Source organism: Nymphalis io, chromosome 2, assembly GCF_905147045.1.
Source record: "Nymphalis io chromosome 2, ilAglIoxx1.1, whole genome shotgun sequence".
NCBI lineage: Eukaryota > Metazoa > Arthropoda > Insecta > Lepidoptera > Nymphalidae > Nymphalis > Nymphalis io.
The window spans coordinates 4,407,762-4,435,267 of NC_065889.1; the positions used below are offsets into that span (position 1 = coordinate 4,407,762).

Here is a 27,506-nt window from a genome sequence, read left to right on the forward strand (position 1 = left end):
TAGACTAATGTTTTTGTTGCCTATAAATATATTGTAATGTCAGTATGACTTTAACCTTTTCAGATTCAGGTAATCTCTTCTTGTATTATAAACAAATACGTATGTTGTAGATGGCAAAGTCACTATGATTAGCTCAATGAGCCCTCCAGTTGTTTGGACCAGCTTCTTGATGGCTGAATGGAATTAAACACTTGTCGAGTGTTGTCTTATAAAAAAAAATGACGCATAAAAAATATGAAATGTTTCAGCCACAACACTTGATAGTAAAATAATTAAAATAAACTTTATTTAAAGTTGTTAATTAATTTTAAAGATTCGAAATATAGATTCTACCGATAAAAACCGGCAAGTAAGTAAGTGGCTACTTACTAGTTTCAACCCATTCATCTTATAATATTTATAAAGTATATGTTTTAATTTTAAATTGAATATTAAAGTTATCACAGCAACAAATATGTTATGCTACTAAAGAGTAGCTTATAGTATAGAACTGTATATAGTTACTTATAATGGCAATTACCTACAATATGGCGTGTGAATATTATACTAGATACTTGTAAAATATACGAACATACTCATTTATTTAAACGAGGACCGGGTAGTACATTAAACGTATATTTCAACGCTACGATACATTTGTTAAATGAATTACTCCCGAGTTTTTGATGTTATCAAATCGCACTGATCCAATAATCGCAACCTTATCCTATACTACATACTTGTAATGTTACCTATGATCTATAACTCTATTTAAAATAAAATGTTATTTTACTGATGCTTTCTATTTATTTAGAAGTAGGTTTCTAAAGTAAAAATATTCAATAATGCGCAAAAAAAGAAAAAAAATGTAATATAAAGGCATATAATGTGTCGGTACTTACTACTAGGGACGTACCTGTATTATGTATTTCAAAACCGTAATTTATTATGACTAATTTTTTAATTATACAACATTAAATACTCATTTTAACTTAAGTGGTAGTAGGTATCACCAAACATATAAGTAATAATAATATTGAAAAACTATTCATTCGCTCATCAAACATTACTAAACTGTAAAGTTTATTTAACTTACATATAACCATATGTCATTTAAACGAGTAAACTTTATCCATATTTCAGACATACAAATTGCCGAGTATGGGACACGCTAGCCTCAATTTGGCCGAAGCGAACCAATTACGAGTGTATAGTGTCGCCAACTTTCAGTAAAGCGCATCGTAAAGCGCGACATCCCGCAGCGAGATCGCTTTATTTCTCTATAAAAGCGTTTTATCCACGTATAAAAGCTTAAATCCGCGCTTTCTCCCGCGGCGAGGCAAAAAGAGCATTAGCGCGGCCCCGAGCAACATGGCAGCGGCACGCCCCGAGCGCGCCGTTGCGCCGTTGGCCGCCGCCGCGCCCACCCGCCCAGCGCCCGCCTCCGCCGAGCCGACCGCGCGCGCCCGCCTCAGTCGCAACCGACACCTCGCGCCGGACGCTTGCGCGTCGCTCGCTATTACGAATCTCTACTTCCTCGCGTACACTGATCGCATCTTCGGAGCAACACCGATTTCCACGTGATCTGCAACGAAACAATTTCGAGTTTTGTGTGTTACAAGTATTTCGGAAACGGTACTGTTTTAAAGGGTGAACAATAAAGTGAGGTGAAGGTCGGCGATGGTTAATCGGACAATCGGCGAGTATTAAAGTTATAAGACCTAGCGTAAAACGGGTGTCGTGTGATGTGCCGTGTGCGGTGACGGGCGTCGACAGCAGCGGCGGAGACGTCGGTTCGGACGTCGAGCTGGGGGCTAGCGAAGTGGAGGTAGCGGTGGGCGGGCGGTGGCGCGCGCGGGCGCTGGATGCAGCAGGAGCGGCGGCGGCGGGCCAGGGCCCCGGCGCCGTGGCGATGACGGTGCAGCGCGACGAGCGCGACGCGCGCGCTCCACGCACTCGCTTCATGATCACAGACATACTCGATGCTGCGCCGAGGGACCTAAGCGCACACAGGGATTCCGATTCGGACAGATCGGCTACAGATTCACCAGGTTGGTTATTGTATACTATAATGCTACTATTTAATTATTAGTTTAAGTTTTTGATAAAAGGTTTAGGATTACGATATTAATATAATCTTATGATATCATTGATTTTTTTGTGTTTTTAAAAAAAACATGACTGAAACTAAAAACAAGTCTTAAATAATAATTGTTTAAAATGTCATAACTATGCCTGCTTGCCATGGGAAAATCTTAGAATATTATTATGAAGCAGAAATATATATAAAGCAAAATACTGTTGATTATAAGATAGAAATACGTACTCGTTGCGTCTAAGAAAAGACTTCAACGGGTCTGACGGCATGAATAACATAGAGTTAGCATAATAGTAGCGTTCTAATTAGAAAAACGGCCTAGACATATTTAATTGTTATTCATACTATATTATTTAAATTTTATAATCTATTAATTGCTTACACTGGCTGTTTGATAATACCGAGAAAAACGATAATGATCGTCACGCAAAAGAATTCATTTAGAGTTTTCTCAGAATTAGCGACAATGCGATATTTTCTAAGCTATTTAATTAATGAGTTACAATTATATAACTAGAGCAGCTTCAGCGTAGACTTACTCACGGTTAAAAATAATCATACATGAGGAAATAGCTAATGTGTGAAGCTTCTATATTAAACAAAATATTTTGACATTTATTATATTTACTAAAAGGCTAATAAATCAGGATCAGTAAAAAGTTATCTCGTATTAATAAATATATAAACTCGTAATTAGAAATTTTGAACTCCGACTCAACCAATTCCTCTTAAGTTATACAAATCATGTTATCAACGTTTCACGTATTGAGTCTGAAACGACGCGGCATCATGTGAAATGGATTTAAAGCTTTAAACAATGACAAAATTATATAATGAATATTCTAACTATTTTGTATTAGTTTTGACTTTCTACTTTTATAATACTGGGAAAATAAATAAGAAGTTTTGTAATAAAATTACATTTTATAAGAACTATTGTTTGTGTAAATATTTTAATATAGTGAAAATTACAGTAACAAATAGATTCCTACCATATTCGTTAATTTATTGTACTGAGTTTTTAAACAAGTATGTTCGATTTTATAATTATGTTTAAAATGCATTATAATATGTTATATGTTAGAAATTAAATCACTATCAAACAAACAAATTAATACAGGCAATTCATTATTAAGACAAATTGTTGATACCATCCACTGCCTAAAAAACCAAGTCTTTAATTATATTATGGAGATTAAATCGAAGGTGTCTACCACGGCCCGCGGTCGGTTCGTACAATATGTAATATGACAAATGTTAGCAAAATTAGACACAAATCGGAACTCGCTTAGAATGTAGATCAATTGTCGACGATTTGTCATATGAAATTTTAGTCTATTTATGTGGTTTTGTCTTGATTTATTTTTTTAATCAATTATTTTTATGATTGCAAAATCTGAATATGACCGGAAAACTGTACAAATAGAATCTCAATGAAAAAATATATTGATTTTATAAACTAATAATTTATTCAACACAGACCACAACTAAAGTTGTTATATCATAAAACCAATCGACTTGTATCGACATCATAGCGGATTGTGTATGGGACGGTATACGACCTCCAAAAGGTCTTGCGTCGGACACGGATGCAATTTCATCCGAAATAAAGGTTTGTCACAACGAGCGTCGGGCAATCACTTGTAACAAATGCTGTGTGACTTGTTTATGTAAACTTTAAGATTTGATGTGATTGAATTATTGTACTAAATGTTAAATGATAATATTTTACAATTTATTTATTTTTATTCATTGCTTTTTGTTTTTTATTATTTGCGAAAGTGGCAATATATTGTGATTAAATATACTTATAATCATTTATTATAAATACTATTACTAAAAATTTATACTTCATTTAAAACATTTTTTAAGCAACGATTTATTAGTTCTCTATTAATTTTTCATAAGATATTATTTTTATAATAGGTTAGGTTACACAAAGATAACTTATATTTTAAATTATTGCTCATTGCCTGCAGCTGTATTCGATAATAATTCGTACGTCTGGTTCCGTTCTGTTTTGATCAGTATTCCAGTAGTCTAAGTTATCCGTATAATTTTCTATTGGTTTTAGTTTTTTGCTTCTACCAAATTTAACAAAAAGTAGTTGATGCGGTGAGACATGAAAGCAGAACGGATAAATAAACAAACAAACTAAAGTAAGTTTGTTCGTTTATTTTTTGTTTGTTTATTTAATATATTTGTATATTCAACCTGTTTAATAATGGTTTCTTAAGAGAATGAATTAATAAAAAGTGTTCAAAACATCGTTACTTCATTACAAATAAAAAAAAAGTATCTTACATATTATTTAAATTAAAAAAAAACTTATTTTTTTACCAAGCACTCGCATATAATACGATAAAATATTGTAAGCAAAATTCAATTTATGTATATATAATAAATATAAAACATAAAATTATATCTTTGATAAATCATAATCACATCATCAATTCATCATAATCCTTTTTAAAATAAAATTTATATAATTGTATACAAATTGAACACGACGCGTTTTATTAAATATATTTTATTCATGCTTAAGAAGAATTAAATTAACAGAAATTATCACAAGCTATACATGTAAAACTTTAATGTGAAAATAAACTATAAATAAAGCTTGTCTTAAAAAAAAACGTTAACTTAAAAATAATAGTCACTTGAATGCTAATGTTTGATAAATAAATTACTATTAACGTGAATGTTAAACAAATCGACTCTATATTTTGTCGTAAAAAACCTTTGAATAGCTGATCTGTTATCCGTCTAGATTCGCCTTGACTACATTTAAGATAGCAACACACTTAACTATTGAATATTTTTTGGTTCATATACACGATAGCACAGCAAAGGAAATCAAGTCACGTTTACATATTTGATTAGACATATATATATAGTTGCAAGTGATCTTGCGATTGAGTGTGGCACTGTCTTAAATACTATGAATAATATTTCGATAAGACAAATGCAAAGCACATGGTCATAATTTATATTCAAGAATTTCAATAGGTACTTAATATAATCAATTTATTATCGAACAAGTATTGCAATTAATAATATTAAATTTTCAATTTAATTACAAATAATATTAGGATAACAAAATGTTGCTTTATTTAACATTGTCCTCTGTTATATCACATAAACATAAATATTATTATAACCAGCGTTTTAGTTCCACACATACACATTCCTCACATTGCGATTGTACTAAAATTTCTTTCAGGTATTTATGTTCGTCTTGTATTGAAATAACACTATCGAATTAGTACAATTAATTTAAATACAGCCGCTAATAAATAAAACTTTAGAATATTGTATAAAAATACAAATTGTCACATAATTTACGTCATATTTTTTCTTATAATTTCTGATGAAACGTTGTAAAGCATTGAATATGATTTTCATTAATTAAAATGGCTGCGTGTAATCTCTGCTGTGTTATAACTTCTCATTAATTTTTATTTATCCGAGCTGGGAACTAATTATTAGCATCTAAGACAAATGATCTTTATCTGGAATTAATTTATAAACCTCATGTTTAAAAATGTATTATAAATACATTTATTTATTTTTAAGACAATCACACTACTAATATAAAGTAAAGTAGTATTTTGAATAATATAATTTTACTAATAAAATAAAGTTTTTTTCATAACGGATTCGTTTATGATTAACATTTAAAATATTTTAATTTTGACGTTGGCAAAAATTATATATAATCTTTAAACTAAAAATATCTTCACACAGGATAGGTTTGATGTTGCTATTTCCTTCTAACGTGTAGTATTAAAACTTAAGTAAATATTACTTATAAAAATATTTATTCCTATCAAATTCGTTAGAGATTTATCAACAACGGATTCGCAATCAAGGTCTCATATGTAAAAAAAAATGTAGATCTTAATCATTCTCGATGCTGCATTGCGGATATACGTACATACTAAAATAACCCAGAATTTCTTTCTTCCCACGCAGGTTTCGTTTTTTCTTTCATCGCCGAGCGTAAGATAAATTTGTAAACACCAACCCGCGACCTTCAACTAAGTTCCATTTCTTGTACATCTCTCAGACGATCTCATCTCAAATTATATTATTAACTTCATTTAAAATCGTGAACTGTCTTACCGACGAATATATAAACGTTTTACGTTAGTGTTTACAAATAAATATTCATCTTATCTCCATTTGCTAAAAGAGTCGCAAAATCAACCTAAGATGATCTCTTGAGATACATTAATCAGATAATAAAGATATCAATAACGTAACAACACCACTAATAGAACTGTATATTTGATTATGTTGAGCCATTTCAATTAATTTAAATATTTATTTAAAACATTATCGTTTAATTTATATTTTATGTTTGTGTATCAATTTAAACAATTTATGTGTGTTTAAATAGTTCACACACACATAAATTACTTTAAATATCTCGAATGAATGTTTAGTTTTCAATCGCATTATCCCGTCGACGATTTAATAGACAAGCCGATAAACTCGAAGCGTTAAATAAATTAAATAATAAAACGTATAATGGCCACGATAAATACAACTCGTTCGGAACACTCGGTTCCGAGATAAGTAAGCCCTTATAAAACGGACCAAATTAATCCTGGCTGAAAGGCCTCTCCTGGGCCCAAGGGAAAAGAAAAAAAATGACGTCATAATCAGCTTTTTGTCAAATGTCAAGTTCAGTTCGCTTTTTAAATTTTAAATAGCTCACCTAATTCATAAATGTTCGTGCGATTTACAGTTGGTACAGTTGCGTGCAAAAGTCGGTATTAAGTGCATATAAAGAAATTGCATAATATGAAAGTCATTATATTCGGAAATGATCGTTAATAATGTTAATCTTTCCGACTATATGCCTTATTTAATGATTTTAAACCTGTCAATTACTGTACTCAACCTCCGCCGGCAGCAATTAAAATGTCTACGTACAACTGTAAATACAAAGCTTCTTGCATTGTAATTTAAAAAACCCATTTACTGAGAATGTGAAAAATACAGCGTTTATAGCAATTAGTGTTCATAATATAAACTGACTGACAATTTACTAAAGTAATTAATCTCCACTTAATAATAGAGACGCGGTCACACAATTAAATCGATTACTCAGTAAAAAATATTACTTTGATTTTAGCGCTTGACAAACGCGATTTCCTTGACACTCCCTTGACACTTGTAATTTTATAAGGTAATAAATTATTGAACATTAAAAAGAAATGTAACAAATAACGTTTTGCCATTAAGTATACTTTTACGAAGCCACTGGTTCGTTACTTGAAACGTCAAACCTTACTTCCAGCGCACACCATCGTTAAGCTGCTTAGCATACCTTGTTTTGGATCAATTTATGTTGTACAAGATTATACTCTATGTCAATGAGTATAACGATCATTTTATCACATTGGACACCGTCGTGACTTTTGGCATCTCGATAAGCGTGAGGTGACAATTCTTTCATCGCACCAAATGATAAAATCAAAACTTTTTAGTGTGACAATAAATAGATTATCATTGATATAAATAGGCCCAGTTGAAATCTCTCATAATACGTATCCTATTCGCGGCTTTGTGTCGCATTTGACAGGCGATGTGAGCTGTGAAATTGAGTTCGATTTAAAATATAAAAGTTCGTCTTAAGACTTTGTGATTAAAGTTTTTTTTTTCTTGGGGATTATTTACAGTCTTATTTGTTGTACTAATGTTGGATTTTCAAGCCACTGGTTTGATTACTAAACCGAATTGTAATGAAAAAATTAAATCAAATACTCCTAATTTTTCAAGTCAATATCAGTATTTAAGTAATAATACCGATTTAAGTGTCGTAATTTTCTTGTTAAATAAATCAGCCGGTAACTCTAGGTTTTGTAAGCTTGTAATATTTTTGAGTATAGACATGTTTAGAGACCGTGTAATAGCTTCTGAAATCTGAATGTCCACTTGAGCGGTTTCACATAAGAGTCAAGGAAATAGTATAATTTTTCATACGATTTCACATCGATAGAACCGAAATCGTAAACACTATGTTTGATCTATTTTATCCGATACATTTAATGTCATACTCTTTCTTTTAAAATAAACGTAACACAATTTTTAAAACACTAACAAAGACACAGGTTTTCTTAACATATTTTATAAATTAACTGAACCATAATTTAATAAAATCAATTTTATCTATTATTCAAACGGAAATGCCATAAAATCGGTTGTGTTACAATGTTAGTTAAAAAGCTTTGAAGATTTTGTACGAACAATATAAATAGTTTGTGCTAACCCTAAGAGATAAGTCATTATATGAATTAAAGAAATCGTTGTATTGTAATCGTGTTTACGTAAACATATAATTACACAGATTTTCTAATTGCTATCGTGGCAAAAATCAGGCAGCTCGTTCCAGTATTGTTTTACGATTAAAGTGAATGCAAAGATTAATTACGAGAAAACTTATGTTGAATTCATAACTATCGCTTCTTAGAATGTTATTTAGATGATTATTCATTGATAAATTATTTTTATAATATTATAATTGTATTCGATCTTTCGAATACAATATTAAATAATATTAAATAAATAAATTACTTTTAATTTGAAAGGGAAAAACTAAATGTTGCACAATAAAGGCTTAATGTTATATTTTTAAATTTAATTGTATGCCTATGTAGACTTATTTATTTCTTAGATGATACTACATTCAGTTTTAATAATACAAAAGCTCTAAAACAGCCCAATAAAAAGAAAGAAAAATATAAAACCTCGTAATGAAATACCTTTATGAAAATGTATAATTACTTTTTTTTTCAGAAAATGTATCAATTTTTTTTTTTTATTAACGTGAACGTTTATTTATTAATATTTTTGTATATTTTTATTATGGATATTAAAGTAAAACTACATTTAGATTTAAAATTCGAGTCTTTTGTTAGAGAAATATATTTATAACGTTATCTGTGTGAAGTGCATTACGACACACTTATGATATAACGCCATCTCATTGAGCGCATTGTTCACTGCGCTCGCGCATCTTACATGGCTTCCACTTACACGATCATCATTAATTATATCACTGCGTGAAACAAATCTTTAAGCATATGTGTAGGTATTTTTATTATTAGTTAAAATTACAATTACTTTTAATATTGATAATATATATAATAGGTGTACCTATTAATTGATATGACCTAACAACTTCAACATCTATGTGACTGTATCAGTGTTTAATTTTATTACAATCAGGAAATCTACATATCAATTTGTAAGTTATTTTAATAATAATAACAATAAAATCGAATTGTGAAAGTTAAAAATTAATTTCATGAGATTTAAAGAATATAATGTAGTATATAAACTATATACTTGAAGATTCTATGAATATTTGTGTACAGATGGTAGCCATCAAAAAGTGCTAGCGCGTACATCGGTATATATTTTTATATATTATTATTATTAAAGAGAAAACAAATAAAACATTAAATTTGATTTACAGGACATAACAAAGCAACGATGCTTCACATAATTACGAAACGAACTTTAACTGGAACGATAACATATAGTTAAATGATTAAGTTTTAACGTAATTGTTACGTGTTTTTGTTCAAGTAATTATAAACTAATAAATGAAAATTTGCGTTGGTTGTTATTTTTTTTTATTTCGTAATTATGACGGGTATATTTTAACTACACTAGCTAATTTATATTAACATAGTTTCAAGTTATATTTTCCTTATTGAAGAAAATGTTCAAATACAATTACCACTAGGACATAAGCTGCCTTGAGAAGTTACAAAATGTACAAAAAAACCATAAAGATTTTTTAAAGAATTTTAGCATCATATCGCTGGGGAGAAAAATTTACTTATCAAATAAACGCAACGAGAATGGAACTATAGTTAAAAAAAAATTTGCTAAGCTTGCTAAAATAGATGTATCAAATACTTTAGATGCATTACTTATAATATATACGAAAACCTTTAAAGCCTGTTTCTTTATTTTTTCGTATAAAAAGCCAATGTCAATTAAACTAGACTTTTTGGGTTCTTGTATTATAAAAATGTTGTAATAAATTCGATTTTAATTACACTTCAAAATATAATGTTATATGAGTATATATATTTTATTGAAAGTAAAATATAGGCATTTTCTTAAAATACCTTTGATATAGATATTTGTCTTCATATTTTATGAATTACCTAACTTAATCATTATACTAGTAAGGGAAAAAATGCCAGTATTTTTAACGCTCGAAACTATTATATTTGCGAAATTAAGGCAGATTATTACATATCAACCAAATTATTCGCAAAGTGTTTTGATTAATATTTATTATTAAATATGAGACCGTTTTTTAAGGCACCGGCTTAAACAATTTTATTTATTTTAAACTAGCATCCCGTCCCGGCTTCGTAAAATGAAAATAATGGTCTACATAAAACGTTTACTTCGTAATACATATAACTCTAATAGTTTACGCAGGACACGTTAGTAAGACTCCCAGTCGGCATCATTTTTTCCAAGATCTTCATAATTTTCAATTTTCATTTTCCTCGTGAATTCCTCACTCCATCCATTGGCGAAAACCTTATTAAATCCGTTCAATAGTTTTTGAATTTATCACGTTCAGACAGACAGACAGAAAGACGCGGGATTTTGTTTTATAATATGTAGTGATTATATAAGCTGTTTAAATAACACTAACCTTCGCAACAAAGACAAACTAAATCACAGTGTGTAAATTGCATAAAGCTATATCTATTCATGAGGTCACCTTGTAAGTAAATACTATTAAAATTGTGTAATCGTCTGACACATTAAGGTCATTTAGATATGCAATTGGATGAAAGTATTGAGTTAATTTAAATCTATTAAAATATTGGCATAATTTGTATCTGAACTTAGCTCTATACATTTTACTAAACATAAAAGAAGGCTTTAGAAGAAAAAAGTAATAAATTTTCGTATTGGTTTATATTGTTATTGTATGTTCATGCGCTTAGATCGGTTTTAGTAAATCTTATATTTTATTTTTACCGCTCTTACCTGCAATCTTAAAGTAACAGCTTGTACATGTCCCGTTGGTGGGAAAGATCTCCTCCCATCTTAAGACGTACATAGGTTTTTAACTTATACCACCACGTTGGTACAATACAAGTGAGTGATTTGCATATGCAGCCTTCCTCACGATATGTTAATTTAGCGTTCAGCACAAGATGAATTATAAACACATGATACCTCACCTGATGATGATCTGGTGAACTCGCGATCTTCGGTTAAGATCTTGTTCTATCCAATGAGTCATCTCGGCATTAAACAAATTTTTTTATTTAACAGGAGCTTTAGTTTATTAGATTTATGATCAAAAATTATTATAATGATATTCGTTATTTAAGATAAAACAGGGCATTAAAACATGTAATTGAGTAGGTACTCGTTGAGAATATAACAAAATATTGTTTGAGAGAAAAAAGGCGTGGGGCGTGATGTATTAACATTGGAAGCGGGCGGAGAGATCGCTTGAACCGATATTGTGAGACTGTGATATAATATTTTAGTAGTATCTTTCATTTCAAGCTATCTAGATAAGGTTGGTCTAATTATATGTTATTAATAAAAACCCTTTGCTCAGAGCTAGTTAATGAGAGAAAACTTTAAAAATGAAATACACAACTAGTTAAAGAAAAATTGTTTTAAAAATGATAAAAAAATAAAACAAATTCGCCATTCTTGTACAGCCGCTCACGTCTCTTTCACCTCGCTACTTATAATAATCGGTAGCCACATAACCGAGTACTGACCTTAATCTTACAGATTTATTCTTGTAGCGATTGGAGTGTTTATTAATCAATTAAATATTCTCCGAATCAATCAAGCGCTCATAAGTAACTTAATATTCAATTAACGGCTTAACATATCTAATAGATACGTGGGATGTCCTTTGGGAGTTATTGCGGTGACAAATGAACGAGGTCGGTAACGTGTTGCTCGATTATAAATACATTAGACAATCAAACACGTGTATTATAAGTATTCATTATCTTTGTTAATCCTCGTTGAATAATATCGAAATGAAAAGTCTAAAAGTAATTTATAGACCGTAAACTTTATTAGAATTCTTTACATTCGAAAACGGTAGTCATTCTAAATCTAATCGTAAGTTAACAAGCTTAATTTCGTAATTACGTATGTTATGTTATACCTTGAAAATAAATATTGTTAATTAATTTACGAATTACATTGTAATTATACTAAATTACGTTTTTTTTAATAATGAAAAACAGTTTAATTAATATGTTTACAAAATAGATGCGTATCGAAATAAGCCTTAGAACGTATATTCAATTCTTCTTCTAGTTTCGTCTACAATGCCCTATATTTAAAAATATTTTATATCATATTACCAGTAAATATTATTTAAATTATTCTCTATAAAATTTAAATGAGCTCATATAGGTGTACACAATGCACTTTAGATATCAAGTTTTTCAAAAATGTTTCAATGTAAATGATCCGTACTTGTTTTTATTACATGACGAGCTGATTGAATAATATTAAATTGATTTTTTACACGCTTTGTATATGTGTTACTTGTATGTAACTAAAAAAAGTCGTTAAGAAATATTTATAAACAAATCTAGGAAGTCGTTTTTAACATATTTCTTATTATGATTTTACTTTGCAAATTATAGTATACTTCGGGTGACAATATTTACGTACATTTAATCACATTGATCCGATGTCATGACCCGAGCCTCGTATATAACACTGATAAACATTTTTTACTCTTTTCAATATACTTTATTCTAGTTATACAATAAGTCCTTACAGCTAAGAGCTATAATGCTACTTTATTTGGCAGAAAAACCTTTCAAATTTATAAAAATATTTTTCTGTTTTATATAAATATATATAAAGGTAAATTTCGTTCAAATTGCACATAAGATTGATTATCGTAACAATATTTATAAAAAAGTAATTAATAATATTTGTGGTACAACATATCAAGCATTAATATGTCGAAAGCTATACCAAGATGAAACCCGTCATAACTAGTATTTTTTTTTTAAATACAACAATTATTCAAGAATCAACCCTTAATTAAAGGCAAGCGAGCACTTGAAAGCCGCAACTCCATTGATATAGACGTCTCATAGAACTGTTTTAATTTATTAAGAACATATCTTCATTTCTCACATTAGGAGCTCAATTTTGAAATCGTATTGATAAGGTTAATGGTAGCTTGACGTTTTATGGTAACATTATTGCCCACTAATGATAATAATTTTCACGGTCGAGCAAATGCAGTTGGCAGTTGGACCTTATTATAATAAATTAATGGCGGCGAACCCTAATGGGCCTCGGTCGGTCATAATTACACTCGATATTACAAACTGGAGGGGCGTTAAAAAAATCGCCACTTCGTAGCATTCCAATTTGTAGTCAAGGTTGTTACGTGAATTTGTAAGGAAAATGTTTACATTAAATAATTTTTTCCAAGTGTTGCCTCATGATATTCGGTATAAGAAATACTTGAACGATAATAATCCACTCAGCATAAGTAAGGGTTCCTATGGTCTTTAGGAGAACTTTTAAAAATATATACTTTGTTTATGTTTATAAGCCATTAGTTTGTTTAGAGCGAAAACTTCGGATATTATAGGAATTCAGTTAACGTAAAGTACAACACCAGATTATATGTATAATGCGAAGGAATTAGCGCAGCCGAGTGTAGAAGTTGCGGTTTACCACCCAGGCACTAAGCGCTCAGACTACTTACTGTCCCCCTATTAACTAACATGCTTGCGAATTGCGAAATACTTACCTATAATATCACGTTACTAGGTGTCTAAGATTTTACTTAAAAGTCATGACTATGATAATTCATAAACTGTTATGTTTTATTGTATTAACAGTAAAACACATACTATAATTCTTGAATATTATTACCATAATGCTTTATAAATACAATAATAATAAAGATAATTGAGCCTGCATTAGATAGTGTAAATTTTAAGTTACATTAAAATGTAAAAAATGACATGATTATTTAATTTTAAAAGGGCTTATTTTCATTTACCTAACATGGGAAAGATCAGAATAGTTAAAAGACAACTTATGAAACATTAATCGAATCTCCTTGTTAACAATTTGATCTTTACTTTTGGTCTCATACTTGCATTGCTTTTAAATTTTGCCGAATTATCTTTTAAGATATGAAAACCACTTTAATTAAGAGACATTTTACGATAAACGCGTTAATATTTTTGGTTGATAATAACCATCAAATATTGAACACCTTAATTCAAGATATGAGGTGCTTGATTTTAAAAATTATATTTCGGTATACTTTCTTTTTAAAATAAAAGAGTATGAAGGCAATGTTTTAAATTTATTAAAACATTATTTTAATATTGGTTTTCTAAAAAAGGTAAAACTACAGGTAACTTACATTAATATATTCCTAAGATATTTCATTTATTCTAATTGCGTCATTAGTACCCGTTTAATTTATCAATTGTAAAATAATTGCACTCCTAAAAAATCTCGTTTGTAAGGTAAGTGATCAACGTCCGTGCAAGGAAGCGGTGCTGACCGCAGAAGCCTTACAACAGGGCTTCGTTCGAGACAACTTGCTTGAGTTACAAAGCTCTAGATAACCCTGTTAATATGACTAGCCTTGTTTATATTAACTTGTTTTATGTATAATGTTAATAATATTTCTAGTTTCTAAAATATGTTTTTTAGTTAATGTAATAAAGCCTTAAAACTAAAGGTTATTAATCAACTGCTTCAAATTCTAATCTTTCTCAAAATTTAATTGTATAAATTTGTAAAATTATTTATTTTATTGTTTCATATTAAACATCATTCAATATAATATAAAAGTCATTACACAGAAAAAACATCCCAATAGCTTAAATATTTATATTTATGTAATAAGACTAACAAAATAATTAATTATTGGTAATATTATCGTAGGTGTGAAAGATGACTCAGACGACGTATCAAGTAAATCCTGCGGTGGAGATGCATCAGGACTTGCAAAGAAGCAAAGGAAAGCGAGAACTGCGTTCACAGACCACCAGCTCCAGACCTTGGAGAAATCATTTGAAAGACAGAAGTACCTCAGCGTGCAAGATAGGATGGAGTTAGCAGCAAAACTTGGCCTCACCGATACGCAAGTTAAGACCTGGTATCAGAACAGACGGTGAGTTGATTTATTCGTATTATATTTTCAAAAATTCGTATTAAAAAAAATATAAGCATACGTTGACCACGTACCACACACTTGTGTGGTCACACAGTTTGTTAGTCTTTTTTGAGAGCGGCCATTTGTTGTCAAAATTCCCTCTGTTTCGATGTTAAATTATCATGTGATTGTTCAGTATCATTAGGTTTATAGGTTTTACGTGAACTCGCTGATAAAAATCTATAATATTACAAATACCATATAATATGTGTAGGTACTCGTAATATTTCAGTATAAAAATGCTTCATGTTGTTAGCATTCGTTTTCAATTCTATAAGTAACATTACATAACATTAAATTAAATTAACATACATAAACATTATATTACATAGTACATTCGCCCTTTGAATCGAAATATTTATGTAGTTAGTACAATTACAGTGGACGCAATGAGACGGGTTGTATTAAAGACTCAAACAAACCACAGAGTTCAAAGCTTAGGACTGTCAGTGTGACTGTAAGAACGTCACAACATCAAACGAACCTTTGCCATTTTCTTCATTCACTTCTAATGTTATAGAACCGCAATCGTTTACACAAATATGTTAATTCGTGTATTGCAATCAAGGCTTTAAGTAATTTTATAGTTACGCAGAAACACTTTGATTACTTTTAAATATATATATAAACCATCCATACGAAACGTAACTACTAGAAATCGATAAAAACTAAATATCAAATATTTTGAGTAATAGTTCAAAAATTGAATATAAAATATAATGAATGAAAAAATATATGTAATTGTTATGTTTTGCATTACGATAATGATAAATTATTTCCCATAAATACGATCCAAAAAATTCCGTCTCCTGACTACAAATTCCCTTCGAGTTACATGATAATTGTGAAGAAATGCTATTAAGTATTCCTACCTCCCACACCGTAATGGGTTTATAAGACTGAATACGTGTAAGACGGCTCGAATGAAGAAAGCAATTATAGCTCGCTACTTGATAACGGTCTAAGTGACAAGAGAAGTAATTGAAAGAAATTAAATGACATTTTTTATCAAATAATAATAAAAATTATATTTCGTATGAACTGCACTATTAATATGTAAATATTTCTTTAAAAGTATTTATTTAATTTGACTTGATCTCTAAGTATATTTTAAACAAATATTTAAATTGAATTTTACTAAACTATTGAGTTGCCGGTAATAATACAATCTAAGAATAATAAACCTAGGATTATATAAGGTTTGATTAAGTTAGTTTAAAAAAATAGTTTTTTTATCAATGTTGTAATAATTGATTCATTTGTTATTTTAGAGTAAATTTAAGGTATTTGTTTATGTATGTTGTGTATTAAATGTAACTTTAAATTAAGTTTGTCAATTATAACAATAAATTTCTATACTATATATCTAATACCTATATAATGGCTAATGCGCTGTTAGTGACCGTGTACCTTCTGAACAACTTGATCGATTGAGGTCATTGCCACACGATATATTTGTTTTGTAGAAATGATGGCTCACAAATATAATATTCAGATGATATAAGTAGTAAGTAAGTAACAATTTCTATATTTGTGCAGAAAAAAATGCACAGTTTTCAATTCTTCTCCTTCGAGTGCCACTCCGACCAGCGAAGGTTGGCAGTCAGCTTTAAATACTCCTTCTTGTTCTTCGCGAGGCGAAAGAGTTCGGCAGCACTCGCGATTCCCGTCCATTCACGGATGTTGCACAGCCAAGACTTTTTTCTGCGCCCAACAGCTCTCCTTCCGGCAACTTTTCCCATCATAATGAGTTGCAAAAGTTCATATCTTTCATGCCTAAGCACGTGTCCGAGATATGCAACTTTTCTCTTCTTGACAATCTCCAAAAGTTGCCGTTTTTGGTTGACGCGTCGCAGAACTTCCACGTTCGAGACCTTTCGAGTCCAACTAATGGCCAACATACGTCTATATGCCCACATCTCGAAAGATTCTATACGTTTTTTGAGGTCTTCTTTAAGTGTCCACGTCTCGCATCCGTAAAGAATTATAGGCCAGATGTAACAATGTAGGAGTCGTATGCGCCACAGGGATCTTAAGTCTGCGATTGCAGAGTACTTTTTTCAACGTGCAGGAGGCACGTCGAACTATTTCGATGCGAGTCTTTACCTCCTGTTCACAGCTCCAGGTGTCATTAAGCCATGTCGCCAGATATTTGTACTTGCACACCCTCTCAATATTTTGGCCTGCTACAATGATAGCAATGTCATCGAAGCTATGTTTAGATAACACCATGGTCTTTGTTTTTGATAGGTTCATCCTCAGACCAGCGTTTTTGGATTCCTGATATAATTATAATTAAAAACTATTATAAACTATAAAATGTAAGGGGAGAATGATTTTATGGATATTTTAGGTACATTTGTTAAAACCTTTAAAAAAAAACAATATTAGTTCGCTTTTTTATATATATAATGCAGTTATAATTTAAATATAAATAAGATATTTGAGGCGATGTTTCAATTCGCGCTCGCTTTCAGCTATAAATTAAGACAACAGTAACTTGATGTACTTCGTGAGATAGTCGGCGAGACACACACAGCAATGCTGAGTCAGCGTATTGTCATACTGTAGCCGCTACTCGCTCTGAGTATGGCTCTCGATTGGCCACAATGATATGTATTCGGAATAACGTTACCTTCGCGTAATAAATCAATGTTAATTTCAACAATGTTCACATTTTATAATCGTAACATGTAACCATGTTACACATCTGTCTTTTAAACACGCAATTTTTTTAACTTAATAAAAATGAACCTATTTATTGTTTCCACATACCCCTAAGGCAGTTAGTTCCAGGTGTAGTGTGTAAATGTATAATTGGTTCAAATCTATTATAACGCAGAGAAAACTTAACATCCTATACCATTGTGTATAACAATCTTTACCATAAAAATATATATCTTTACGAATATATAAATGGTCTATATATACAATTACATATAGACTATTTATATATAATAAATATAAATAGTCTATATTTATATAATACTACAACAATGAAAATATTCTCAATATTCAGTTAAAAATAGATATTGTTAATCATCTTAAGGCATTTAACGAGTTCCGTCGTCGGCTGTACTAAAGCGATTATTTCAAAAACAAACGTCAATAATTAGACCTTAGCTGCCGCCGACCATGCCACCTCTAGACGCTTCATAAAAACAACGGTAGTCAAAAAACTGACAATCTCTAGTTCTCGGTTACGTTATCTTTTTATAATAAATATTTATTGTTTTACGTACATACATTTATTATGTATGTTAGAATGATTATTTTGTATGGTTAATCTATAGATGCTTATGACGCACGAGTAATACGAGTAAAAATTTCTAGTCTCGATTGTTGGCTAAGTGAATTTTATGAAATCTCAAATCACACGACTAATTAATTTGCATAAGCTTAATTCTTACGCACATTGTTACCAGATTTTATGGAAAATTTATTACAATTGTCATACACATATATCATAGACAATCAACGATAATGGTTATACGAGGTGTTGCGCGGGCGCCGCACAAGCTGTCGCCCGCCCCGTCTGGTGCTTTTTTCTACTGATGTTATTTTTTGCTTCCTCTTTGTGGGTTTTCTATAATTTCGGTAAAACCAATGTTTGGGCTTCGATTTTTCGGTTCGTGAAAGGGTGTGAAATTGGAGTTAATTGAAGATTTAATAGCTTTTGTGTGCGGTCATTTTCTTATGTTCTTAAATATTTAATGGAGTCTGTCCATTGTACATGTGTCGACATTTTTTGTTTATAATTAAAATTGATTTTACTGGCAGGATACAGAATTTTATTAGCAATAATAAATATTTTAAGAGATTCTGACCTTAGCTTAAACATATACAGTAATTAATATTTTTTATTACATTTAAGTCATATATTACTTTTGAAATTAATCAATTTAAAGACAAATATTGTTTAAAATATATTCCTGAATGTGTTACATTAAATTGATGTGATGTGAAGTTTTAGAATACCTACAAGACGATAGAAAAAGATCCTAAAAATAAATCACATTTTTTGTCTTAAATTGACATGACATTTTAACAAAAACATACAAGACTCTTGTCTTGTTGCAAATAAAATCAAGAACAAAGACTTTGGATTAGGATACCAGATTGTTGGTACGTGTGAATCAAAGACGGTCGGCACTTGACCATCCACAGAGCGGCTGCAAGTCATGGCCCAGCCGGCGCCGACGCACCGTTTATTATAAAGCTTCCGCCGACCAAATTGATACTTTTTTATAACCATTCAACGGTTTATTTACTTAATTGTTTTTAAATGATTTCTTGTGTGATCGTATCGGAGTGATAATTCTGTCTCTTTTTAGCCAAATCGAGAGCAACTCGTGTTTTAGCTTATTTCAATTTTTATACATAATTGTAAAATTAAATTCTAGTAAATTTGATTTAACTAAATGTACAATCAATATCAGTTTAATGGATATAAAAATAGCAATCATAGGTACTCTTGATTTTTTATTAATAATGTTTATTTTGAGTTGTTCATTTTAGTTCGGGAATCCCGTCACACATTGTAACTTCTGAAGTTGACTGTTAGTCTAGTGGCTAGATGTAAGGCCGAAGACACGGATGTCCTGTCCCAGGTCGGGCCAATAAAGGGTTATTCAGTTTTTCTATCGAAAATTCTCAGTAGCAACCCGGAGTCTTGAAGTTGGAAGTGTGCCCGTGCCTTGGAAAGCACGTAAAACTGTTGGTCCTGCGCCTGAACTCTTTACGGTTGTGTCGGATTGCCGTCCCATCGGATTGTAAGAGATAGGGAATAAAGATTGCACCTGTGTTTGCGCACACACTTGTGCACTATAATATGTCCCGCGCAGTTGGCTATTCTCTCTTGAGATTGGCCGCCATGTCTGAAATTGGTCTGGAGGACTGTTAATATTAACATCTGAATTTAATTTTTTAAACATTTAATATTAATAATTATATAAACCAAATTGTACCTTGTCGTGCGTTTTGATAAATTAGAAAATTAAATAGTATAATTTACTTATACATTTTAAACAAAATTATTATTTTGTACAAAACTTAACGGTAACTTTGCCGTTTTAAATTGAAATTGCATTAAATTCGAAATAATTTCTCGTTTGTCCGTACACAGCTAATAGGCCGGGGGCTCTCGAACACCGTTTATCGCCGTTTAGTCGTCGGCGACGTGTAATCCGCGCCGATTACCTAATGACGCATTGTATAATGACATACGTACAAATATACATTCGCAAAGAAAAGACGTAAAAATCGATTGCGAAACGTTTTAAAAAAATCGACTTTGACTAAAACAATTATAATATTATAAAAGGAACATCCATTAGGTAACCTTTTCACGATTCATTGTGCTAAATACAATAATTTTATTATTCATCCAAGTCAGCGTCCACATTAATTACACGCAGTTTATCCGTGTCGTCTTTCACAAATATTTATCATCATAATACTGTAAGTCGATTTTCAACATTTTACGATCGGGTCGACCGTCAGGAGTCCAATTTATTTATCGTAAATAGCCTTGATGATTAGTTCAGTCACTTCTGTATCATTAAAGAGTACCTAAAATTATTATAAGTTGCAGTCACAGAAATAATGATATTCTAAAACGACAGTTCGACAACAAACAATAATATTGCGACAGGATTCCGCAATGTCATGCAAATTATAGAAATCAAAGTTTTTCATGGGATCTAACAGCATGGAAATTTCATATACTTAATAAAATCAATGTAAAATTTATTTTAATTGAGAAATCTCATTTATTTTAAGCACCGAACTTCATAACTAAGTAATCAATATTTTAAGAAAACAGAGTTATTTTGCTTATTTTAAAATAGTTCACTAAGTGTGCATGATTTTCATATAATATTAGATTAATTTGATAATATATATATTATACCTAATCAAAATTTAATCCAATGTTTTGTGTCCTGCATACATATCAATTTTTTTTATTTTTTTTATGCTAAATTTCATGACTCGTTCTTTTAGAAAGAACAGATTTCCATGAAATCTTTTATTAAATATACTCTTCTAGTGACCGAATTTTCAAAACCTCTCCTTAGTTGATGCCTATATATCATAAAAGGATCCGTCTGAATCACATTAGCCTTATGTATAGAAGAGGTAGACAGTTACATTTATAAAGAATACAGAAATGAACAACAATAACATAACAATTAATATAAAAATTGGTATAAATGTAGGTAAGTTACTGTTATATTAAATAAATATTTTCGACTGAATTATTCCATTACGTTACATAATGATTGTAATATTTGTGTTGATAATAGAAAAAAAAGTGTGGAAGGGCTTTGTATCATTTGTATAATTTGCCTGTAGATAAATCCGTTAAAAAGTGATTGCTTGTTTATTTTGTGCTCAAAACACACTGGTGGTTAAGTGTACCATTCGCAATCGCCATGAATAACTACTTATTAGATAGATTACATAGCGGAACTAATAAATAAAATTATTATAAACTTTTTAGGATAGCTACCTTATTTATTTATATTACTTTATATATTTTACGTCAAGTATGTAATATATGTAACATTTTTTTTAAATAAAACTTAAAATTTCGAAAAAAATTTGAAAATAATAAAAGTTCTAATAAATTAATATTCCGACATTTAACTTTATGTAACGTTTACGCGTCTTTTTCATTATCTATCATTGCATAATATCCTGCTTGACAAATGAAGTTGTACACCAAAATTTTACCACAATCTTATAGTAGGTACCTAGTATATATAAATATGCTTATGTTTAATATCACAGTTCTAAAAATCATATCTAAAATGCAAAACGTGTGAGTGTACGTTCCTAATGACATAATGTAAGGGTTGCGCGGGAGCTACCAAGAAGCACTAATCGCTTATAGCGAACCACTAAATTACACCTCCAGAGACACGGGAATCGAACCAAGGACGCGGAGGTCGCCTGCTTTATCATTTAGAAACTAATCATTATACTGCAGATGCCATTTCAGTTTTGGCCGACTCGTAATAGAGGATTTCTCGTCCTTTTAATTCGTAGTATGCAATTTATTGTTCTAATTTGGATATGCCGTTCAAAACGTCAATTTAGTATAGACATTTGCGACCAAATACGGTCCGTCTGTCAAAAGTAGTTATGAGTTAGGCTGTAATTTGTGTATTTAATTTAATGATGGTACATGTATGTGCGGTCGCTTTTTATACAACGTATTTGCATCATGACAAATCACTTATTATTAAGGATTATTAAACTAATTTTGAAGAACCCTATTTATTATTACCGAAGTTTTTTGCGAAATATTAAAATTATTTCCTATTGAATTATACTACTTACTAGATGTTTTTATAAATATAGTAAATACGGACTTATCTCTCTTAATACTTATTAAATTTAAGATTTCTTAGATATTAAAAGTATATAAGTAAGCATGTACTGTTGAAATGTTCCTTTGATCGCAACTAAGTCGCTAAACAATTCCCATAAGAACATTCATACAAGCGCGTCTTGAAAGTTTCTAAACAGCGTATAAGTAACGTTCGAACAAGAATCAAATTGAGCTCAACGCCCCACAACTTAAGAAGCTTAAGCACCAAGTGTAAACGCAAACAGTTTGGATCGATGAATGTATTCCTTGTTTGTCGACTATACAAGCGGAATTCGCATCACGTCTTCCAAAAACTTAAATCGAGATAAACAACCTCCTCCTCAGAGAGGTCGTAAGCGGGATCCTTTTAATGAACGATTTTCGTCTCTAACTTGAACACTTAAGGCCCGTTTTAGAATGAGCATCCTCGAATAACAATTGAATCAGTTCACGCAGCATCAAATCACTAAACCACTGGGCGGAGCGTAGACAGACTCCACCAGGGGACCGAGGAACAGAGATAGTGAAGACTCGTTCTTATGACGTTACGTGCGTGCGGAAAAGAGAAAAAGTATCGTCTGTTAAGAAGTCTTGAGATGGCAGGCCGAATTTAAGTGCGCTCGGAGAGCTTTTTGTTCGTCGTCCGCGGCAATAATAAAAAGAATAGTGTCACTGAGCAGATTGCCTCTCATTCAGCACTTGACAATTAAATAAGAGCTCTTGAGTGTTCACTCCTCAGACGGACCCGTCATAAACATGATTAATGTGAGCGGAGACTCTTTCTATTCATCAAATGTCGGCTACTGATAATTGCGGAATGGTGTTTAAAATAAAACTACTTATCTCAGTTTGCATTAAAGCTTCCAACATATTTATTACAGATATGAATTTTACCTTTTTTAAGAAATATGAATATGTCATAGATAATATTAATATCTAGACTTTAAATATGAATAACGTGCGACACATAAGTAGCTTTTAAAACACATATCAACATAATAGTTTCTAATAATCTTTATACAGGTAAAACTTTCGCATCGTTTCGAAATTTTCCTTTCTATACTTGTTGATAGACTATATTACGAAATAAACATTAATTTCTCACAATAACTACATGATATCAATTAGTCACATATAAAAAAATAAACGTAATTCGAATTCATTAAATTCTCAAACTACACACAAAAAATAATATATAATAGTTTAAATAAAATATTTAATGACATACCATAAATAATTTTATGAAAGACGAGCAATAAAACATCCAAACTCCCCCTCATTTACATTTAATAAAATTAAATGATCCATTTAAAGAAATTAATTAACGAGGTAACCAGTGAAGCGTCTTCTAACAACCACATCCAACCACACAAAGGGCTCTTCCCTATCAAAATAATAATAGCAATGATAATAACTCCCTTCGTATTAATATAAAACTCACTCGATGACAATAACGGCTCTTCAACTAATCGACAACTGCAAAATTAAATTAAATTTCACAATTGGGGATGTTTTCGGTTCTTTTCATTTTCGTGGGTTAATACAAATTACTTATTTTTAATATATATATATATATTTGAAATGTTGTTAATAATAGTATATTATGATGATACAGTGCTTCAATTTACAGCATTATTATTAAAACATTCAAGATTATGCAAAGTGACAGTATTGTCGCTTCTGACGATGTCAAAACTGCTCGCAGATTTCCCTCAACTTATCATAAAAGTTATTTTCCCTATTTCCTATTAATTACTGTAGGTTTTCAAAACGCTTGTGTGTATTTTTTGTATATGATATTCGTATCATGCTGTATTCATATTAATTATCCAAAAAAATCTCTAAAATGATCAAATTTAATTCGTTCACAAACAAATTAGTGGTTCCGTTTTTAAATTTGAAATTAGGAAAGATGAAATAGAGCGTTTTAAAGTATAAAACATACTTTCCCCTTTGCAATATCTTGTAATTTATACTGGCTTACCCTTTTCGAGAGACGCAAATAAATCAAATTAAATCACTAGACTACGCTCCGCTGAACATACGAGTGCCCAAGACGTTTTGTCAAATTTATTATTTTATTTATATTTCTTTATTACTAACTCTATTGTGGTTGTCTCATTGTACTCTGGAGTGGTCTGTGACAAATTTGATGACGATTGGGGTCACAGTGTTGAATAGGGTTAGTGATCTATAGGTTTAGGGTTCGTAAACGACAGTTTCAAAAATTTTAGAGTCATTTTAGGCTTGTAATGTGACAAAATGTGCTTGGTAAAGTTTCTTCTGACATTTGCTATAGATCAAAACGATTTATTCGATGATTCAATGAACCGATATAAGCCGAAGTTTGTAATATTTTTCGATAATAGATTTCCGTAGCCCCCATTAATAAAATACTTAACAAAAAAGGTTTTGCTATATAAATGATTAGTACACTACGACTAGAAATAATATAACAGAATAAAATGAATATTTATTCAATATTTTTTATTATATATTAATTCAATTGAGTTAATTATTAAATTACCTTCAACAGGACGAAATGGAAACGTCAGACGGCAGTTGGCTTAGAGTTACTAGCCGAGGCCGGTAATTACGCAGCGTTCCAGAGATTATACGGTGGATACTGGGCGGGAGTTCCAGCGTACCCCGCGCAGCCTACACCGACTGCTGACCTCTACTACCGACAAGCTGCTGCTACTGCTGCTGCTGCTGCTTCAGCCTCTGCTAACACTTTGCAGAAACCTCTACCTTATCGGTGAGTTAGAAAATCTTATTCATATCTATTTTTGTGAGCTTTAAGCTCGATTACAGCTACTGATAATTCTTTTCACATAATTAGGATTTCTAATAAAATGTATTCATTCAATTTGTCAATGTAAGATCGTAATTTTATCGATTTGACAACATAAAATCTAAAAAAAAAAAACATTTTTAGGTGATGTAGTTCTTGCTAAAATGAGTTACATTTACAGGCTCTATCCAGGCGCGCCTTTAGGAGGCGTTCCACCTCTGGGATTGGGGTTACCCGGTCCTTCAGCTCACCTGGGCTCTCTCGGGGCTCCGGGACTGGGAGCACTAGGTTATTATGCACAAGCGAGACGCACGCCCTCCCCTGATGTCGATCCAGGGAGTCCAGCCCCTCCTCCCCGCTCACCTCGAGAACTTTCTATAGAACAACGTTCTGATGACGAAGATGACGATGAAACCATACACGTGTAAAGTCAGTGATAAAAGACAACAATGACGTAATTTTGCAAGTTTGGTTCATATAAAAATCTCAGTTGTGGTCGCAAGATATGACTTACAAGTGACTATCGCAACTGCGAAGACGTATAAGTGCGTAACTAAAAGTTATCCGGTGAAGTGAAAGTCACGATTGAGTTTCGTTACCTTTTGTTGAAATTCAGAAAAGACAGTGCATATTTATTAGTTGCGTTTAAATCTCGAAGGAACGTTTGTCGTGTTAACGTGCTGTTGAGAATTGTTTCGAAGTGGACAATGCTTGTCCGTAATAATTATGTGATATTATAAGCTCGGATAGATATTATTAAAAGTAGTAACAAGTTATGTATAATATAAATACATTTGATGTCGTATAACTCTTTCTATAAATATTAATAACAATGCTTTGGGAGTTCAAAATTAGCAGCAAGCTGGTCTTGATCACAGAATATTATTATTTTCACGTATGGGATGTATATCATTTATATCAAAACAATTTCAATTTAAATACTGATTTTGCTAAAATTGTTATAAATGTAAACTTATTTCATGAATAAATATTTTGATTAATGTATTTTGTTCCGTAAAAAATCCGCTATTTAAATTAACAGATTATAACAAATATAAAATATGTGTATAAAACATTTTTATAATTATTTATCTGTGTATACTAAACAGTATTAACTTCATAAAAACAAATAAATAATATATCAACATTTATTTCAAACAATTGATACAACGTGCAAATAAATTGTGTATAAATATAAATGTATAATTATTATTATAATGTACGTATTGTTAGTATTAAATACACAAATAAAAAATAGGATTAGGTATACAGTATTGTACCTAAAGCTACTATAGATATATGGCAATGTACTTAAGCAATCTAAAATGTGGCATTTTATGTCAAATAGATTTTGTGGTGTTTTGTAATTAAAATGTTGTCAATTAACTCAGCGGCTTTTATTGTTTAAACATAACGTCATTCCTTTTAATAACAGTAGTATAATAATTAAATGTTAGTTGATAAATGTGAATTGTTTTTATGATATAATATTTTATATGATATAATTACTGTGAATGGTATGAAGTTGACTAAACTAAGTATGTTGAAATCTAACGCTTTGAGAATTATTTTAATTATGGGGAGACGCATTTTCTAGTTGAAAAAGATTAATTTGATTAAATTTTTGTAAATACAACTCAGTCAAAGGGTTTTAAAAATCTTTAAGTATACTCAATTTAAAAAAACTACCTAAGTATGTTTGGGGAATAACTGTTTAATTTATTTTATAACCGAGTTCACAAAATTTGCTGAGGATTTTTCATATTATGAATTTAGTTATTTTTTAAAAACAAAATGTAGATTTTAATAAATTTGTAAGCATTTTACATTAATGACATTTTTGTAATTTGAATATTACAAAAATAGAACTATTTACAACAAGTTTTGTATTATTCGACTGAAGAAATGCACTAACAGCAATTTGGTAGTTAGTATCCGTAACAAAAACGGTAGAAGCTAACACCCAACAGTCACGCTAACGCGAGCTATTAGACCATTGTTAAATCGTGTGTAC

At 30.7% G+C, this 27,506-nt stretch overlaps 1 protein-coding gene across 1 annotated transcript; it reads left to right on the plus strand.

Moving 5' to 3' along the window:
- The first annotated feature begins 1,466 nt into the window (after window positions 1–1,466).
- Window positions 1,467–26,878, plus strand: LOC126779640 (homeobox protein B-H1-like). Its single transcript, XM_050503794.1, has 4 exons — window positions 1,467–2,030; window positions 15,053–15,281; window positions 25,235–25,456; window positions 25,674–26,878. Exons 1-4 carry the CDS (start codon window positions 1,892–1,894, stop codon window positions 25,918–25,920), a joined length of 837 nt encoding a protein of 278 aa, XP_050359751.1. The 5' UTR covers window positions 1,467–1,891; the 3' UTR covers window positions 25,921–26,878.
- Window positions 26,879–27,506: the final 628 nt, after the last annotated feature.